This window comes from Eumetopias jubatus, unplaced genomic scaffold (assembly GCF_037043125.1).
Source record: "Eumetopias jubatus isolate StellerSeaLion01/CBP00866 unplaced genomic scaffold, mEumJub1_p1.0 scaffold_3, whole genome shotgun sequence".
Lineage (NCBI taxonomy): Eukaryota > Metazoa > Chordata > Mammalia > Carnivora > Otariidae > Eumetopias > Eumetopias jubatus.
Window position 1 is genome coordinate 157,946,780 of NW_028274809.1, and position 22,225 is coordinate 157,969,004.

Here is a 22,225-nt window from a genome sequence, read left to right on the forward strand (position 1 = left end):
CTATCTTTCTTCTACTCTGTGTTTTACTGTAAATGAATTTTAGTGACTTGATTTTTTCCAAATCTATCTTAATATCCCCCCTGCTTTATTCATTATGTTCTTCTTTTCCTATAGATATTTTAAATTACTTTTCATAGTTGTTTAATGCCCTTTACTGATAATTTTAACACCTGGATCATTTCTAGGTTGGTTTCCACTGACTGATTTTACTCATGACAATGAATTACAGTCTTCTGTTTTCCCCCTGTATTGCAATTTTCAGCTGTATAATGGTCATTGTAAAAAAAAGAAAAAGAAAAGTTGAGGCTAAGAGGGGAGTGTCATTCTCATTTTCTTGTTTCTCATGATTTAATTTTTTTTTTCTTCTTTATGCCACAGGTTTCTGATAGATTTAAAGAAAAGGTATAAATATTTCATCTTCTGAAGATTTATTGTGATTTTAAGGGGAGTGAAGATTTTTCATGTACTTTAAAATCCTAAGTGGATGGGGCATGTGGGTGGCTCAGTCGTTAAGCGTCTGCCTTCAGCTCAGGTCATGATCCCAGGGTCCTGGGATCGAGTCCCGCATTGGGCGTCCTGCTCTGCAGGAAGCCTGCTTCTCCCTCTTCTACTCCTCCTGCTTGTATTCCCTCTCTCACTGTGTCTCTGTCAAATAAATAAAATCTTAAAAAAAAAAAAATCCTAAGTGGAGGGGTGCCTGGGTGGCTCAGTGGTTTGGGTGTCCAACTTTGATTTCAGCTCAGGTCATGGGATCGAGCAGACATTGGGCTCTGTGCTCACTGAGGAGTCTCTGTATCCTTCTCCCTTCCCCCACTTGTGGTCTTTCACTCTCTCTAAAATAAACAAATAAATAAATAAAATCTTTAAAATCCCAAGTGGAAATATAAATTTCAAGGACATTGAGTAAAAATTTTGACAATATATTCTGATTCCAAAGAAATAGAGAACTATAAAAAATGCATTGTGGTTGAGGTATGTTTTTCATAGTTGTTTAAATTAGAAATTTTGATATTTCCTTCTGTTTAAAATAGATTAGAGGAAATTAGTACATTCTTTTTTTTTTCTAGATTTTATTTATTTATTTGAGAGAGAGAGAATGAGAGAGAGCACGAGAGGGAAGAGGGTCGGAGGGAGAAGCAGACTCCCTGCTGAGCAGGGAGCCCAATGTGGGACTCGATCCCGGGACTCCAGGATCATGACCTGAGCCGAAGGCAGTCGCTTAACCAACTGAGCCACCCAGGCGCCCGGATTAGTACATTCTTAAAGATAATCAGTGAAAGGTTACTCATTGATGGAAAATGGAGTTACAAATATGGAAATGAAGACTAAAATGAATCCTATGACACTGGACTGAAATCAGACATATCAGTGTGAATTTACAGTTCTTAATAAAAAAAAAATAGAAATACTGTTTGTTCCTGTGTATGTACATTAAGAGATCCTTGGAAAAAGAACAGACCACAGGGCTGAAACAGGGAAAGCACAAGATGAGCCTTGAACATCTTCTGTTCTAGAAAGTAAGGAAATGCTTAAAAAGTGATGGAGGATATGTTAAATTAACCATATGTGATGCTTACATCTGTAAGCTAAACAACAGTAAACTTCAGATTCAGTTTTCTTTCCTTTTTGTATAAAGATTTATTTATTTATTTATTTATTTATTTATTTTAGACAGCAAAAGAGAGCATGCAGGGGGAGGGGCAGAGGGAGAGGGAGAGAGAGTCCCAAGCAGATGCCACACTGAGTGCAGAGCCCGACATGGGGTTCAATCTCACAACCCTGAGATCAGGACCTGAGCTGAACCAAGAGCAGATGCTTAGCCAACTGTGTCACCTAGGGGCCACAAGATGCACTTTTCTTCTAAGAACATTGTAAGGGAAAAGAGAGGCATAAAGGTCAACACAGGGCATTGTTATCTAAAAGTTTTCAAATCAGGAGATACTCTTTTTCAATTACTTATTTTGTAATTTTATCTGCTTTATGTCTTATTTCTATATAAGTGAAGGACATGGTAAAAGCTAACTTCAACAAAGAGAGACATTTCTTTTAACTGAAAAAAAAAAATCCTTCAACATATACTTTATGCATTTAAAGAGTACTTTATGGGATCCATGATTTTAGCTACCCTATTAATTTGAATGCCTAAGGTGGAAACATGTTCAAAATACTTAAAGTTAGCAATTTGTTACACATTTAATTGAGCCATTTCTAACTAAACATGTTATTTCTTTATATTCTCAAAATCTGACAAAATAATGAAGACACAGATATCTTCAAATATTTATTACATACCAATTAGATATATCATGTCAAAACAGTTTTATCAAAAGAACTAAATATAACATTATATGCTATGAAAATAAGCTGTCATGAACCAGGGAGATGTATATCATTCCTAGGGCACAAGAAGTATATTGATATAAAGTTAACCAGTTTAATCTTACACACAGAAAGGTTTTATTTGTAACAGGGTCACATCCATATAGAGGAAAATATATGACCTGTAGAATTCAATTTTAATTACATGAAATCTTCTCAATCAAATATAACATACAAAATATGTTATATTCTTTCATTCAGTAACAGAAGTGAAAACAAGTTTATACTGCATTTAGATTAAGTGACATATGAGATGGGAATTACATTTTGGAGGAGGGATTTAATGCATAACAGAAAGTAATATCTTTATATGCACATATATAAATTCTATTAATGCAAAGGAAGCAAGAGAAGAAAACCCATAAATATGTGAATGCATGCAGCCATTCTGGAAAATCTCTCATTGAGGTCATCACAAATTTATTTCCTTCCAAATCTATTAAACTTTTCTAGCTCTACTCCAATTTATTGGTGGTGTTTGACATTGTTGACCTCCTCCTCTTCTTAAAATCCCTTTTTTAGCTAAGGCAGTATAGACTTTCTTATCTCAGCTTACCTCTGATTCATTGACTTCTCTCTCTACTCTTACTTCTTGACCCTGTCATTACCCTAGGTTTTTTCTCAGACCTCTAAATTTTTGCCTTAACACTCCCTGTTTCAGAATCATCCTTGAACATGGCCTTAATTATTACCATTATGGTGGTTTTAAACCTTGCCATGTATCTCAGATGCCTACAGAAACTGCTCACCAGCTAGTATTTCAGGATGCTCCGAACTAAATTCAGAATCTTCCTTGTGAGATTCTTTTTTCATTTTTACTTCTCTGTTACTAACTTGTGCACCACCAATAAGTGAACTTTTAGAGCAGATATTATGAAGTCATTATTTGTCTCCTTCTCTTTCATTGCCTATATCAAAAATGATATAAAATCCATCTTTCTTTTGGTATTGGGCTTTGTGGTTACTCTGGCCAGACCCTCTTTATGAGGCACAACTACGTCCCTGGTGCCAGTGGGGCATCTAACTTGTCCCAGTTACCCCTTTCCTAGATTCACACTTGGCCCAATAGGAGCTGCCTCCTTGGGAGTTTATGTGTCCGGCTCTTCTTACCTCATCCCCTGACCTCCACAACCTCCCCCTACTGTCACCTGTGAGAGGGCCCAGTGGCAATTAATAATAAAAGCAGAGTGTAAGATGCTGTCTTTTTGCTCAGAGTATGACTAACTCTGCAGCAAGTCATGCTCCAGAGCTTCTTGGGAGTTAAAGATGAACCAAGGCTCCAGCTGACAGCTGCATCTTTCATTTGCTCCTTCCTCTGCCCTATCCTCTCCCTTCTTCTGAAAATGCTCTTTAAATAAACCACGCATACTTGAATTCCAGTCTCCAGCTCTACTTCCAGGAATACTTACTAATGACACGGTTCTCCAAAATATTTCTCAGTTCATCTCTTTCTCTATATTTATATAGTACTCATTTCATGCCTGGATTAACTCTAACAGCTTCCTAGACCATTAACTAGCTTTTGCTGTGCCCATTTTTCGTACACTTTCTAAAGTGGTCCCATTTTTCAGAGTTATCTTTGTAAATTATGATAGGCAGTCTATTGTAGCTGTTAATATATTACTTCTACAGAACTGCCAACACAGTGAATGTTAACTAAAATTAGGACTGTTACTTTTATTATTGACTTAATTATGCTACTCCCCTCTTCAGGAACCTACATGAACTTCTAATTATACATGACTTCAAATCCAAATTTCTCTACTGGTTTTCAAAATCTGTCATAATTATTTTTGTCCTACTTTTACAGCTTAATTTCCCAGTATTTCCAATACAAATGACTCCACTTTAACTAAGCCAGTATCTCATAATTTTCACAAATTCTTTATTTCTCTATTTTTCCATATTATTCTCACTATCTAAAATAGCACACTTGTTCTTTTCCATTAGGCTGACCTCAAACACAATCTCTCTGAAAAAATGCTCATTTCCTTATTTGATTATCTCTTGCATTTGGAATCAAAACTATATATTTCCATTGCAGTTATAATATAATATATGATAACTATTACAATTTCCTTAATTTTCCTACAGGTTATTCTTTCCTCCTCAAGATTATTGCAAACTTCATGTGGAATAGTGTCATGTTTTATAATCCTTTTGCATCACCAACAGGGAATAGACCAAGGCATATATGTTTGATATACATTTGTTTTATGCAAGGAAATATGCTTCATGTACTGCTGAATATCAGTAGTAAGTATAGGGAGGACATTAAAGTGATACCTACATGATGGGAAAAAAAGTGAAACAAAAGTTTTTCAGCTTCTCTTATCGCCCCCTTTCCCAGTTTTATTGAGATATTATTAACACATATCATTTATTTAAGGTATAAAATATGATTTGATACACATATATGTTGAAAAATGTTTACCACAATATATTTATAATTGTTGTATCCTGTTGGTGAATTGATTCCTTTATCATTATATAACGACCGTCTTTGTTTCTTGCTACCATTATGCCTTAAATTCTATCTTGTCTGATAAAAATTATAGCTACACTTGCTCTCTTTTTGGTTCCATCTGCTTGGAATATCTTTTTCCATTCCTTCCTTTTTGAGACTACATGTGCCCTTAAAGCTGAAGTGAGTCTCTCGTAAGCAGCATATAGTTGGGTCTTATTTTTGACTCCAGTCAGTCACACTGTACCTTTTGATTGGACAATTTAATCCAGTTATATTTAGAGTAATTATTGATAGGTAAGGATTTACAATACCATCTAATTGTTTTCTGGCTGTTTTGTAGTTCCCTTGTTCCTTTATTCATCTTTTGCTATCCTTGTTTGTGAATTAATAATTCTCTATGATGTTATGCTTTCCCTTTTTTCTTTTGTATATGTACTTTAGGTTTTTGTGCTGTGGTTACCAAGAAGCTTACATAAAACAGCTTATAAATATAACTATAAATATTTTAAGCTGATAACAACTTAATTTCAACCACATACAAAAACTACTTTTTTACTCCCTGCATATTTTGTCTTGATGTCACAATTTACCTCTTTGTATACTGTACATCCATTAACTAATTATGTAGCAATGATTATTTTTAAAACTTTTGTCTTCTTTTTTCTAATCTCTATATTAAAGTTAAGTGATTAACACATGACTTGAGTTTTAAATTATTCTGAATTTGACTGTATACTTAGCTTTACTAGTATGGTTTATACTGAACAGGGAGCCTGATTTGGGGCTTGATCCCAGGACCCTGAGATCATGATCAGAGCCAAAGGCAGACACCTAAAAGACAGCCACCCAGGCGCCCCTAAGTGTTTCTAAATAAAATCATTTCAATTGCCACTTTTAGCTTCAACTATTTTTATGATACTAGTGCTCGGTAAAAAACACTAAAATCATATATATCATATATATATGATGTATATATTTATGGTATATATATTCTTGAAATAACTAAATCTATTATCAAACATAGACAAAAATGAAAACAGAATATGATGTTAAATGAAATGCCCAGGGTTTTGGTCTACAGAGCAGGATTATATCTGTCTCCATCACATATCACCATTTTATTTTTCACTTAAACCTTTATTTGATCATGAATTATTGCATGGCCACTCTAAAGAGTTAAAGAATATATATATTTATACATTAAAAAAATGCTAACTCCTCTTTATTCTGCTTACTCCCATCTCCCAGGAATAGGCTTTATTGACAGTATGTTTTATACCCTTCCACACTGTTTCCATGCACATAAAATTATAAATAATATTATTTCCAACTCAGAGAATGTTAGCTATTTAAGATTTTCTCATTTATTTCTGTCTAATGCACTTACTCCTAATAATGACTAGAAAGGGAAAAGACTTTCACAGGCTAAACGATATTTCATTCTACACCTGTACGTTTTAACAAAGTAGGCCCTGAAAACCCCTTAATTCTCCTAACATTGATAACTTGGCGGGACACCTAGTTGGCTCAGTTGGTTAAGCAACTGCCTTCAGCTCAGGTCATGATCCCAGAGTCCTGGGTTAGAGTCCCACATCGGGCTCCCTGCTCAGCAAGGAGTCTGCTTCTTCTTCTGCCTGCCGCTTTCCCTGCTTGTGCTCTCTCTCTCTCTCTCTCTCTCCCTCTGACAAATAAATAAATAAATACACTCTTTAAAAAAAAAATAGCTCATTTAAAAAAAAAAGAAAGAAAGAAAATTTGGCTATCCAGGGATGCCTGTGTGGCTCAGTCGGTTAAAGCGTCTGCCTTCGGCTCAGGACATGATCCCAGGGTCCTCGGATAGAGTCCTGCATCAGGCTCCGTGCTCATGGGGAACCTGCTTCTCCCATTGCCTGCCGCTCCCCCTGTGTGCTCTCTCTCTCTGACAAATAAATAAGTAAAATCTTAAAAAAAAGAAAAGGAAAGAAAATTTGGCTGTCCAATTATTAATATTGATCTTGTCAGTCTAATTTTTAGCATCTGGCATCCCTGATCACAGGGAGCTATCTAGCAAAAAATTCTCTATATTTAGTACTCAGGGATTTATATTTAGTTTCTTGGTTCACTTGTTGCTAATCAATTATTCTGGGCCATTTATGAGAAGCTTATATTTATTTTAGAATTTCCCTGAAAACTTAAAGCACAGATGAATTCAGAATTTTGATTATTTTCCATGCCAAAAATGTATTAGTGTGTCATCTTAAGTATTATTAGCTTTTTAGAACTAATTTACTTAAAGATATGCATAGCAGTAATCAAACGTATCTACATAAACATGGCATTTCATAAATACATTGATAGTTGTTACTTATATCAGGTTAAAAACATATATACAATATAACCAGAACAAAAACAAAGGGTTTTATGGAGAGCCCTTTAACAGTCATAATCTATTAACTTAAGTGGGGATTGATTTGAAAATTTTGAATGATGAGATAATAATAAATTCAATATACATGACTATTTAGTATTTAGTGACTGTGCTTATAAGATTAGCTTTCAGTGTCCTTCCTGAAGGAGCAGTAGATCTTAGTGTAAGTTGTTTCTTTTTTCATTATTTGAAATTATTATAATAGCCTCATGTTCCAGTGCTAAAGATTGTAACATCATATATATTTTGCCCTGAGGCAATACTCATCTGTGCTAATCAATATACAACAAAATAACTTCAAAATCCATTCCTTCGGTACTATAGCTAAGGTTATTATTTGTTCAGAGCAAAGAACTAATCCTGCATTAATTACTATTATTTTACTGTACAAAAGTGTAAATAAGGATGTGCAACGTATGTGCAGTCTAAAAACAGCATTTGCCTTTTTCTGGTGCCCCATAAATGTTTTCCCACATATTTGTTAATGTATGTCTAACTTAGAATCATAACTATATAAATTATTTATAAAATAGAGAGTACTAAAGTCTTAACTCATGGTATAAAATAAGTATAAACCCTTATTTGCATTAATTTAGCAGATAGCCTTAGGCTAAAATTTTTCTTGTCACATTTAAGGAAAATATAAATGGTTGACAATAATTACTTGCTTTAATATCTGCTAACTATATAAAATATTTAAATGTTCAGAGTAATATGTACAAAAGTAATAATTACTCTGATGTTTTAGAATAATCTAAACCAACAAGCAATTTTATTTCTTAGTCATCTGGATTATTATAAAATAACTTATAATTACATTATTTAGAAAATAATATTAATGATAGATAAAAAGAGTAACAAAGAAAACAATGTAGAATATGATTAATATAATTGCTCAGTATGTTGGTTAAAAATGCTTCAAGTGAGAAATATTAAATGAGAAATATTAAATTACTACCAATATAAGGCTATAAAAGACTGTAAATTACACGAAACACCACTTTTAAAATATTAATGAGCATTTGATGTGCTAATATACTTTTGAGTTGATTGATTCCCTCTGTCTTAAACACATACACACACATATATAATATATATAATTATTTAATGAATTTATAAGTTAAATAAAGTAAATTTAGTTACATTTTCAAATTAAGAATACTTCTTACAATAGAATTTTTATCTAGATGTTATTTAGATGATAGTTCAGGATAATTTGCATATTTGCCACACATATTACAACATTGAATATCTCAATAATAATGACTATTTTTAATGGCTTTCTTGCCGATAATAATGCATTGTCATAGAAATATTTGAAAATGCGTGTGAATAGTATATTATTTGAATTGTTGCCAGAGTTAGCTGATATTTTGAACCCTACCAAACCTACATTAGTTATTCAATGTTAAATGTTCTCTTCCTATGCATTCCCAGTGTATCAAATTCACTTTCACATTTTAATATTGCTATCATAGTAGAAATACAGCTTAATTCTTCAGGAATGTTTTTAATAGTCAGCACTTAGATGTATATATATTATCTAAATAATGAAATTTAAATTAAAAGTATAGGAAAGAGGAGTACATTGAAAATATTTTTTATATGTTGGTAACTTATGCCTCTTCTAAATTCATTAGCATTAATAGTATCAAACAACATACATCAAGGTAGTCTAAGGCTATTTGCCTATTTATTCAACTATTTAAAATAATAAAATAAGTATCGAAATTAAATTATTTTCCCAATTACATTTCAAAATAAAAAATAGAGAAACAAGTAAAAATAAACAACATCAAATTTAATTAATTTTCATTAGTAAAGCTGATAAGAAATCAATGCACAAAATAATTGGATGTTCAGTTCATGTAACTTAGAATTATAAATCACAAATATATAAGGAATGTTTAAAAGTACATTAGCTTTCAAATATATTGGACCTTAAGAATAATATTAGTATGTTATAATTTTTTTAAAAATTAATAAATGCAAAATAAAAATGTCAACGTGAAATACCTTGAATTTCCTAGTTGAAACAAATAATATATACCCAAGATAACCTAATTTCCTTTTAACTTTGGCAGAAACATAGATCTCATTTCAGATCCTAGGTACGTTCTCTTTAGTTAAAATGGATTTCCACTTAGTGCAATTATGATTCACATAAAATGGACTATGTATGAACCCTAAGTAGAGGAAGTTTTATTTTTGAAGTATTTATATTTGCTTTATTTATTAAAAGAGATTACTTAAAATGGCATTATAATTCTCCTCCCAAAAGAAATAAAGAGTAAAAGAAAAATAACTCAAGCTCCCTTAAAAATGTGGATTCTCAACTACTATAAATAGACTTAGCTATGATTATTTGACAAAGCTTAGTAGAATACATTTATATTATGATTTAAAATTCTGCAAATTTACTTGTATGCATCATCTTTTTTTTGCAGTTAAATCATAGTACTATGAAAGATGACATGTGTTAATAGATGGAATATCAAGTTATTCTTGATGTTCTTATTGGAGAATCTTAACTTTCATTCACAGTAGATTTTTGATTATCTAATCTCTGAGCCTGACAACATTTGAGAGCATAACAATTACTGAATGAATAAACATATGGAAACAAACAATATTTTTTATACTAACGTATCACACATATCATATATATTATAAAATATCTGGAAATTCATAACAAAATATCAAAGTCAAAATATTTCAAATTGCATTTGAACTCCTTTCTTTCTTCCATGAATCAAAGGCTTGAAATCTTGAGTTCTTTAACACAGGGATCAGCAAACTATGGCCCATGGACCAAGTCTGGCCTGCTGCCTATTGCACAGCCCACAAGCTAAGAACAGATACTATATTTCTATTGGTGGGAAAAATCAAAGGATAAATGTATTCCGTTACATGTGAAGAGTATATGAAATTCAAATCCCAGTGCCCATTAACAAAGTTTTATCGTACCACAAAAAATAGGTTCTTAATTCTCTAATCATTGAACATTTTGTATTCTACATACCAGACTGTCACTTCTATATCCAATAAAGACAGGTTACTATACCTGTGTGCAGGTATCTTTCGGTTCCCGACAATCAGAATAACATCACAGAGTTGCTGCTGTTTCAAGTAACTTTCCATTTTTCTGAAGGTTTGCTCAGCATGGTGAACAGCCTGATAGAATTCTTCAGAGCTACTGGAGTCCATATCACTTTGAGGTGTCAATGAATGGCTAGTTGCTGTCAGCCTACAAATCACACACAAAAAGATGGTGTTTATAAAGTGCTATGAATTGTCCAAAACAACACACAGAGTTTTAGAGTTTTATAGGGCAAATCAATGCATGTCTCCTTATGTTAATCATTATTAATGTAAGTCAGAAAAATCCATTTTGGGTGAAATAATTTGCTCTAGGAAGCAATAAATGAATTGTTGGTTATCTTTTTTTCTAGTTTTCAAATGATTTAAAAGATAGGTTATCTATATTTAGTAGGACATTAAGCTAAAAACCTGAAAAAGTAACAGAAACAGTAAATTACTAACATGCCTCTTCTAAAATTGATTACTAATAAAATGTTACTTAATACATTTGAAATTGAGGTAGATCATCTAATTATACTATTCTAAATTATGATTCCTGTGAGGTTATAGTAAATGTTCCTTTACAGAAGTAGGTGATTTTCATGATGAGAAATTATGAAACATGGTTTGTAAAAAAAAAAATTGGCAATAAATTTAAAAGTAAATTGTTGTTTCATATTCCATGCCCAACCAATTAAAAAAAATTACAAAATGTAGCAGCTCAGTACTAACAAATATTTTAACCATATATATGAATGTATATGTGATAAACTTTAAAATTTTGAAAAATTCATGATACTTAAGTTTGGCTACTAAATCTATTAATATCATAACAATGAAGTCTTTAAAATATCATACTCCATATTAAGGAGAAGGCTCTCAGTATATGCATGATAGGCCCAGAAGACCCAATCAAATATTCTGATGCTGTGCTAATTAAGTCCTTATAACAATTTAAAAATGAAAATGAATTAGATATTTAACAATAATACTAAAATAGCTTATTTCAAAACAGAAAGTATGGAGAATTCTGCTTCCAATTACAGGGCAATAACTTGTAGCTGACTAAACCCCTCACCAGAAAAAAATGTTACATATAATATCAAAACAACTACATGAATTTAATAATAGCTGCTAAGACAACCAGGACTTGAAAGACTAAGATCTTAGAATAAAGAAAAACTCACGGAAATCAGCTCAAAATTCTATACTGTTTTTTCTTTCCCTCTAAAGGTATTTACTAATTATAAGCAGCATAGGGTAAGAACCTAAGAAAAAGTATCGTGGGGCTTGGAGGAAAAGGTGGATATTGGAATTTTATGGGCTCCAAAGGTAGCCAGAACTTGAGAAACAAATGAGGGGCCATAAAGGAGGGAAGTTTGGGAAAGGCTGTCATTGGGCACCACTTTTCCCCAGAGGTATTTGTGATTCTTAAGCACTGCTAGACAGGCAGAAAATGACTTATTGGAGATTGAGAAGGTAAATAGAGTTTGAAAGATAAAAATTTGAATTCAAGGACGAGCACTTTACTAGACTCCGGTAAATACACAGGGTCTCAGTTGAACTCCCTGAAGGGCTCTATCCTAGGAGGCAAGGGAAATGGAACTTGACAAGATAATACAAAGACAGAAACCTAGGCCTGAATTAGTGAAGTCTCTGAGTGCATTAAGGTGATGTACCAATCTAAATGTCAGCAAACAGTCAAAAATAAAAACCTTTAGAAAAAGGTAACCTCATAGAAACTCTGATTTCTTGTGCATGTGTGTAGTGCTTGACATTAAGGTGAAAAAAGCAGATCTATAAATAAACTAGACCTAGGGAGAAAAACGATAATAGAAACAGGCTCGGAGGTGCTACAGATGTATCTCTGAAAGGAAGTATCACAATTATAGATGTGAAAATAACGGTCATTACTATATTTTAATATAGATGACAATCTGGAGTGTTTCAAGAGTATTAGGTTATATGAAAAAAATCATGTAGAAATATAATAATTTAACTTAAAATTTTGATAGAGGAACTGAACTTGCAGAATGCATGCAGGTGAGGCAAACAGAAGCTGAAAAATAAGTAGGAAATATTGAAACTAAAATATTGAGATAAAAAAGATAAAAACAATAGTTTCTGAAACAAATGAAACATGGTAAGGGATTATAATATATAATTGTAGTCTTTTTTTTCTTTTTTTAATTTTATTTTATTTTATTATGTTATGTTAGTCACCATACAATACATCATTAGTTTTTGATGTAGTGATCCATGATTCATTGTTTTCGTATAAATAATTGTAGTCTTAAAAACAGGAGAGCCATGATAGGGCAAAAGCCATCTGAAGACAATAGCCAAGAGTTTTCAGAAATGTGTTAAAGACATCAAAACAAAGATTCAACATTCACTATCCATCCACGATAAAACAAAACTACACATGACAGTAAAATCAATACAAAACTGAGGGGGGCAGTCGGAAAGGAAGAAAGAAAAAAGAAAAAGCCTTTCTTAAAAGTTGTCAGAAAACAGAAAAAGAAAACCTTTCCTCCAACTCATTTAATGAGGCAAATATAACATGGAAACAAAACTTGGAAAGGAGGTTACATGGAAAGAAAATTAATGGCCATTCTCTCTTCTAAATATATTTGCAAAAATCCTAAGCAAAATACTAGCAACTAAATATAAAAATGTATGTAAAAAATATATGTAAATATGAGGGTCCTGGGTGGTTCAGTTGATTAAGCATCGGATTCTTGATTTGGGCTCAGGTCATGATCTTAGGGTCATGAGATCAAGCCCTGCATTGTGCTCCACACTGTTGGAGTCTGCTTAAGATTCTTTCTCCCTCAAATCCAAATCAAAACCTCAATGAGATACCACCTCACACCCGTCAGAATGGCTAAAATTAACAAGTCAGGGAACAACAGATGTTGGCGGGGATGTGGAGAAAGGGGAACCCTCCTACACTGTTGGTGGGAATGCAAGCTGGTGCAACCACTCTGGAAGACAGTATGGAGGTTCCTCAAACAGTTGAAATTAAAGCTACCATTCAATCCAGCAATTGAACTTCTGGGTGTTTACCCCAAAGATACAAATGTAGGGACCCGAAGGGGTACGTGCACCCCAATGTTTATAGCAGCAATGTCCACAATAGCCAAACTGTGGAAAGAGCCAAGATGTCCATCGACAGATGAATGGATAAAGAAGATGTGGTATATATACACAATGGAATATTATGCAGCCATCAAAAGGAATGAGATCTTGCCATTTGCAACGACGTGGATGGAACTGGAGGGTGTTATGCTGAGTGAAATAAGTCAATCAGAGAAAGACATGTATCATATGACCTCACTGATATGAGGAATTCTTAATCTCAGGAACAAACTGAGGGTTGCTGGAGTGGTCGGGGATGGGAGGGATGGGGTGGCTGGGTGATAGACATTGGGGAAGATATGTGCTACGGTGAGCACTGTGAATTGTGTAAGACTGTTGAATCACAGATCTGTACTTCTGAAACAAATAACGCAACATATTTTAAGAAAAAAGAAAAAGAAGAAGATAGCAGGAGAGGAAGAATGAAGGGGAGTAAGTCAAGGGGGAGATGAACCAGGAGAGATGATGGACTCTGAAAAACAAACTGAGGTTTCTGGAGGGGAGGAGGGTGGGGGGATGGGTTAGCCTGGTGATGGGTATTGAGGAGGGCACATTCTGCATGGAGCACTGGGTGTTATGAACAAACAATGAATCATGGAACAGTACACCAAAACAAATTATGTAATATATGGTGATTAACATAACAATAAAAAAATAAAAAAAAAGATTCTTTCTCCCTCTCCCTCTGCCTTTCCCGTTCTCCTTTCCATTCTCTCTCTATAAAAAAAAAAAGTAAGAAAAATAAGTGTATCAAATATATAGTGGATAATGCATCACAAGTAAGTTGTACCTAATTAAGGAACACATTTCAATCATATAAAACCACCTAATTCACTCATATATCAAACATATTTAATGGAAACCTTTCTTCCTTGAGACTGAAAACGAAATTCTTTAGTACTACCTCCATTCAACATTTTTCTGGAAGGTCTTTCCAATGTAATGTAAACAAGGGAAAAAAGAAATAAAGCCCATTAAAGTTAGACCAAAAAGTACATATATAACTGCTATTATTTCCAGAAGACATGTTTGTGCACATAAAACACCAAAAGAACTGCAGACAAGTTTACAAATCTAAACCCATTAAAATTAGGTGTGTTCTCTGCTATCTACAATATTTGTCTACACAATATGGTTATTTTCATCAGTTTTCCTTTAAATATTTAAATATTTAAAATTAATAGAAATTTTCCTGTACCGTATGTTTGCCTTTCACAAGTTTGCTTATTACAACCCCAGAATATGGTCATTTCCCAGCATATATTTTAGGAATTTAGGCTCGGGCATATGTTGGCAAGAACACCCTTCTACATGTTAACAAACACATTGAACAGAAAAGTCACAAAATGCCCTGCAGGATGGACTTTTAAATCTAGAATGAACATATCATTATTGGGTTACAGGTAATTATGGAGAATAAAGTCAGGAGTGCAGATTGCCAAATAGATCAAGACCGCTCCACTGAGATCCTGATGTTTCTGGTCTTGTACCAGACTGCATGAGTAGGGTCCTAAAATCAAGATACTAGAGACAGCCTTGTGGAATGGCTCCAGATAGGCTTAAAGGGGGTTGGGGATAAAGACTACATTCAGATCCTTATCTTAATTTCCTACAAGTCAAATACCATACTTAGGGCAGAAAGTTTTATAGCTCACTAAGATTTCCATAGCCTGGGAAATGTTAGCAAGAAAAGAATTTAGTGTAGTAGTTTACCTACAAGTCACTCAAGTTGTGGTGGACATGATAGAGGAAATAGTGAAAGAAATACAGTAATACAGTTTTAGAGTTTGGTGAGACCACAGACAGCAAATCAAACAGGGCATAGAATTTGACAATATTTATTTGGAGCTAATTACTCACAAGGAAGCACCATCTTTTCCATAATCAAGGTATACTAACACATCTTGACTGTAATACAGAGGTGGGCTTTTCCTGAAGAACTTGAAAGCAATTTAAAAGGATGAATCAAAAGAACAGAGAGCTAGAAACTAGGCTCCAAACTATTTTTTCAGAGTTCTTATTCACTCCCAGCTTTTTTCCTAAAAGTTCTAATTCTCTGAATTTCTCCATATTAAATCTGAAAACTAGTTATTTTTCTTGAAGGTTGGTTTATCTGTCAGAAAAATGGTTATCTTGGTTTGACCTGATTTTCTCCCTATTAAGTCACTGTCACAGTGCTTGCACATTTTCTCATAAATCATTTCCTGATACCGGGCTTGAGTAGAACTTCTTGACCTTGACCTTTGACTCAGGATTTAAAAAAGGAGTTTCCACATCAGAATACTTAGGATTCTTAAACTACAGTTTATTATTGAATCTTTCCATCTCATATCCAACCTTATTAGTTTAACAAATGAGACTTTAAAATTATAGGAAATAGAGATTATATCTTTATAATGTTTCCCATAAATATAAAGTAAAAATCTGACATTGTATTATTTCTGGTATTGTCTAATTTTTGTCTTCAGCCTAAATAAACTTTATAATCTCTTTCCAATCTAAGAGTATCTCAAATGTTAGGATCTGACACTATATTTTTTATCTTTATTGTGGCCCAACAACATAAGGCTTCAAGTTCCAAGAAATGCAATTTTAAAAGGGCAATATGATTTCTTCCTATCAGAATTTAAACATGCTAAAGATTTCACCAACCTGTGATATACAAAACAATACAATTAAAAAATTTTCTTGATCTCACAAACTACTCAAGCCATAGCTATTCCTTTCTATTTCCTTTCGCAACCATAGGTCTTGAAAATGTTGTCTGCACTCATTATCTTAATTCCTGACCCTCCGAATACTCCTCAATCCATTGGAATCTAACTTTCCAACCACCCCTGTAATGAAATTGCTTTTGCCAAAGGCACTAGTGTCTTTTTTTGTGGCTTTATTTAGCTTTCATGTTCATTTCTTATCTTAATTGCTCAGAATTGACCGATAAGCTTTCCTGTTCCTATGCTAAATAGTTCAGGGCTGAACATCACTTACTTTTCCTGTACCAAACAATGCGGAGATAAAGCATACTTTCTAATTTTTGTGCTAAACAGTATTGGTATCGGTGGAAATAACTCTTGCACCAGGAAACAGTTATTTCTAGAAGATTAGATTGTGAATTAACTTAAAAAAAAAAAGCTGTAAAAGGTAACAATTACTCCTCTGTTTTCACGTGAAGACCCCCAACCTATGTGCCGATTTAAAGCTCTTACATCATAAATTGTGCCCATTGTCAACCAAGTTCCAGCCTTCAATGCCTCCATGGTTCAAATCACATATTGTAGGTTATAAATGCCTAATGATTTGATGTTTTCTTCAACTTTTAGTACCCATCAGCTATTTTAGGCAGTTAGGCATGAGGGAGAAGAGAGAGAGCAGATTTTGGCCACACCCCTGGAGCCACTCCAAGGGTCAACAGCCACATCTTCAGAGCCATCTTTAAGGGTTAACAGAATAAGAAAGACCTAGCCACAGAGCTGGCTCAAAGACCACCAGAGGACTGCTGAGAGCTGAGCATGGGCACAAATGGTGCAGCTGGTAAGGTCACAGCAAAAGCTCATTAGACACTCATAAATATACAATACATAAATACAATTATAACAGACTGCATCATGGGTAGGTGCATGCACAGAGGTCAGTATTATATAACTACCAGCTGTCAATCAAAAATATCAATCAAAGACAAATTTACATGTACACAAAGCAGGCTTAAAAGGATGAAGCTGGAGCTTCTTGGTACCATTGCCACTTTTGCTCCAGCAGTGGCCTGCTTTCACTCTTGAAAGTGTCCTCAACTTACCTACTCTATGAACTCTATCTCCCCATTCTGGTCTTGGGTCTCCAATTCTTTGGTGCATCTGGGACGGGAACTGAATGACCCAGTAACAGCTAAAGCTGTAATTCTAAACATGCTAAGTAGTTTCAGTATGTCATACCTCTTTCTTCTACAGCCTTCACACATATATTTCTCTTTACCTAAAACCTTCATATCACATTGACATTCTCGTGAATATTTCTTCAGAGATCAGTTTAAATATTACTTCTTTCAGAAAGACTTCCTTTAATTCTCGTTGTTTGGGGGGTCATGGTTTACCCTGACACGCTAATTACCCAGTGTAGTTTACATCCTTCTTTGACATGTAGAATACTGTAGGAGTTCAATTATTTGTTGAATAAATGAGTGAGAATATTCTATGAGAAAATGGCCTTGGCCAAGTACTAATCTTAATTTGTCATGGTTTTCTTGTTTGTTTCATAGAACACAAAAATATACTTTCGGTAAAGGACTTTATATCCCCAAACCTGACAGAGTGCCTGGCACACATAGGGTAGTTAGTAAATGTTTTTGTGAATTGCTATTGTTGAATTTCAAATAGCTTCCAGAGCTCAGGAGAAAAAAATGCATACATAACTGCTATAACCCAAATAACTCTTTTGCATTCTCTGATAGTGCACTTATGTACACTGTGAAAATACTAAAGGATACACTAGAAAATACTTTTAAAAAATCCTTTTTTTTTTAAGATTTATTTATTTGAGAGAGAAAGAGAGAGTGCACGTGAGTGGGGCCAGAGATGCAGAGATGGAAGGGAATGTTTTAAGCAGATTCCGCACTGAGCAAGGAGCCTGACACAGAGCTCATCTCCTGAACCTGAGATCAGGACTTGAGCCAAAACCAAGAGTTTGTTGTTTAACTGACTGCACCACCAAGGAGCCTCTAAAAACTCCTTTAAACAGGTATGATGCATTTATTTCAAACAAAGTTCCCTAAGATAAGTCCCAGCATCATTATTATATCTTTTTTTTAAAGATTTGTTTATTTCAGAGAAAGAGGGTGTGCAGGGAGGAGGGAGGGGCAGAGGAAAAGGAGAATCTCAAACAGACTCCCTGCTGAACGCAGAGCCCTTGGGGGGTGAGGGGGCTTGATCCTAGGACCCTGAGATCATGACATGAGCTGAAAGCAAGAGTCGGATACTTAACCAACTGAGCTACCCAGGTATGCCTTATTATTATATCTTTAATGTCACTACGTAAGAGTAGAACTAAAATGAAAAAATAAATTTGCAAGGAGTTTCCTTTTTCTCTTGAATAAGTTAGCTTTTGTTTTGAGGGAATAATTTAAAAAACATTTCTGTAATATCAGATAAAGGAATTACCAATACATAATTCTTGGGCAAGACCTGAGTGTAGTGAAAGATACTGTTGTGTAAGTGAAAAAACAACTATTTGTTTTAGCCGTAAAATTTAGTGACACTGCAGGCTTCTCTTTCATATTAAGTTTCCATTAGCAAAATATGTATTTTAGCTTGTAAAAATATTTCTGGTCAAAAGTTTGCTATTTTATTCCTTCCTTACATTGCTTAAGTATTTTGTATGAAGCACATGTCATTTCAATTTTAAAACTATGAAGTTATTATTACAAATTATTATGTAAACAATATCAAAGATTAAAAAGTAAGCAAAAATTCTCAGACAATAAAACACAATATTACATATCTATTTAACCTTGAAAGTTCTACACCTAAAGTTAATATTTCATTATTTAAAAAAACAAAAAGAAAAAAGAAAAGGGAAATATTTTTAAGTAAATGAGTAAATTTAAAGAATCAACTTTCCATTATTACAAAACCAGCAAGTGAAACATCATCATCATATATCGGCATGGCAGAGTAAACCAATATTCAAAATGAATGTCCAGTTATACAAACACACTAATTTCAACTCTTTTAATAACCTCTGAGAGAGAGGTTTAGATCCAGGAAATATTAGAAGGGATAAAGTTCAAGCACCAGGTGTTACTACTTAGAAACAAGAAAAATGAATATAGTCATTAATGTTGCTTTTGGGTACAATTTTGTCTTATAAGATAATTGGAATTTTAGGTAAGGCTTTTTATCAGAAGTATTGAAACACACACACATGCATACACACACACATACACACACACACTGGTAAGACAGAATAATAAAAAAAGGGAATAACTCGGGAGCTAGAGAAAAACTATATATATTCTAGCCTCCATCAGTTACTGCATTTTGAATCTCAATTAATTTATCTATAAAATAGAATATCAGCTTCCCCCCGCAACTTTAAATGTTTTATTCCTTGTAAGGCTATTGTAGAAATTCAGTAAAATTATGTAAATTAAAAAAAGAATATCATTAAAAACCTCCTCATAGAACGCTTGTGGAAAGAAATAAAATTTGTATTTGAAGCTGTTAAGTATATTTCCAATGAAATACCAGATGTAAAAATGTAACCAATAATATCTGTAAAATAATGAATTAGGTGTGTATCAGTACAGGACAAAATGTTGCTTGAAAAATTACATCTAGGGGCACCTGGGTGGCTCAGTAGTTCCGTGTCTGCCTTTGGCTCAGGTCATGATCCCAGGGTCCTGGGATCGAGTCCGACATTGGGCTCCCTGCTCTGCGGGAAGCCTGCTTCTCCCTCTCCCACTCCCCCTGCTTGTGTTCCCTCTCTCACTATTTCTCTCTGTCAAATAAATAAATAAAATCTTCCAAAAAAAGAAAAATTACATCTACCTTTAATAATAATCATCCAAAAAATAAATAATACTTTGTTTCCTCTTCTAAATTTTAAAATGTATAATCTATAGATACACCTATTTAAATTAAAAGTATTTTTAAATGTTTAAAATTTAAAAATTGAAATAGTTGAAATATTTTCAAGGGTTTTAAATTCAAAAGAAAGAAAATCATGGTTGAGGACACGATGAGAATAGTTGACAAATAAATTATATTTAGATGCTGAAAGTTCTCAACAAAAAAGTGCCAAATCTGGGAAGAAAGGCAACTACTCAGAGGGAATGGGAAATGTTATAAAATCTGAAAGTGTTTCGCATATGAAATGCAGTTGGAAATTGATATATGAATGATTAATTAATGCAAGTTCTGCCCTGAGAAGATATACCACAGAACAAAGGAATTACAATAATGTGGGAACTTGGGTAGTAGGTACCTGGGAAGTACCTGTAGAGAAAGATTCAAAGGGTATCAGATTAAGGTGAAATAAAATGATGTGTTTCTACTTCACCCAGGATTCAGAGGAGTGGCTCTAACAGCTATTGGGCTAATGGAAGCCTGAATTAAAAGGGATCCTAGAATCTGCAATGCCAACATTTCTTAGTCATATTGTAGAAGAAATAAAAATGCTTGTGTATATGGGCATGATACAGCAGCTCTATCATAGCCAACCTGTTTGACCATAATTATTGGATGGTCTAAGGAACATTCTTTCACCATCATGAAATTTATTGGCAAGGAGAACAACATCATACTTTTAAAGCTCCCTGGTAAGTACTATAGGTTTTGATGGCACAGTTTAATTGAGCTCTCTGATGTCAATGGCATTATTGTACTAGATGATGAGATTTAAGAATTAAACATAATGTGAGCTCCATTGTCACCAGTCTAATGCCAGTTGTCCAATCAAGACTGCCACCAGTTTTGGCATAAAAATACGGTTTTACTGAGATATAGCCACACCCACTCAATTACATATTGTTTGTGTTTTTTTCTGGCCACAACAGTGAAGTTCAGTAGTTGTGAGAAAGACCATATTCTCTCCAGAGCCAAAGAATATTTACTATCTTGTCATTTATGAAAAAATCTACCTGTTCCTAGGGCCTTATATTAGTTTTCTGTTGATCGTGACTAATGACCACAAACGTATCAGCTTTAAACAACCCAATTCATGTGTGTCAAGAGTCAAGACATGGTTCAGGACCTCTGATCAGTGTCTCAGAAGGCTGCAGTAAGGGTGTTGCCCAGGATGCGCTATCATCTTGAGGCTCAACTGGGGAAGAATCTACATTCAAGTTCACTCAGGGTGTTGGCAAAATTCATTTACTTCTGTCTGTAGAACTGAGGACCGGGCTTCTTGCTGACTTTCATCTAGATGATGCCCTTAGTTCCGAGAGGTCATCTTCAGGTCTTGGGGGACACCCTCAACTCTTAAAAGCCATCCACAATTTCTAGAGGTCATCTATAGTTCTCTTCCACACAGGTTTCCTTGCTAGGGTGCTTTCTTCATCAAGTCAGTACAGAGGATCTCTGGAGAGAATCTAAATGCAAGATGGCATTTTACATAACATAAGAGCAATATTGCATAATTTTTGCTGTAGTCTATTGCTTAGACTCAAGTCACAGGTCGCTCTCATACTCAAGCAGTCATCCAAGACTATGAATGCCACAAAACAGGGATCATTGAAGGTCATCTTCATGTACGCCACAGACCTCACAAGGAGGAGACTATGACCCGTTATCAGGAATGGTGAAATCATGATCTGCTTTATAGATGGGCCTGACATAAGTGGCCTTTTAAAAAATTATCACTCTGATAATACATGGAATTCTTGCTTACAATTACTAAAACTGAACATTAAAGTTTTGGCAGTCCATTTTCAAGTGTAAATTTTCTCCTGACCAGCTTTAGACTCCCCATGACACTGAATCAATAGGCAAGCAAGGGGTTACTCTATCAGGTGGGGTGATTAGTCCCAATTACTAAGGAAAGAAACTGGGTTGCTTGTTAAATCTGATTAATGAGAAATATGTCTGGAAACCCAAAGATTGACTGTAATGCCACTTAGCAATCCCATATCCAGTGATAAAGATCAGTTTTGGCAACCAATTCAATACAGGAGCAGCAAGGACTCAGCACCTTCAGGAACAAAGGTTTAGCTTACTCCACCAGGTAAATAATGTTGACAAAATTGGTATTATCAGAGGACA

The 22,225-nt window shown here is 34.1% G+C and overlaps 1 protein-coding gene across 2 annotated transcripts in view; it reads right to left on the reverse strand.

Moving 5' to 3' along the window:
• Positions 1-22,225, reverse strand: part of KLHL1 (kelch like family member 1) — a 378,567-nt gene that overhangs the window by 243,852 nt on the left and 112,490 nt on the right. Inside the window, exon 2 of one of the 2 annotated variants that reach the window (XM_028106011.1) lies at positions 10,318-10,500. The exons of the other annotated variant lie outside the window; for it this stretch is intronic. Within the exon in view, the coding sequence (XP_027961812.1) occupies positions 10,318-10,500 (183 nt within the window). The remainder of the gene's footprint in view (positions 1-10,317; positions 10,501-22,225) is intronic. 2 annotated transcript variants of the gene reach the window in all.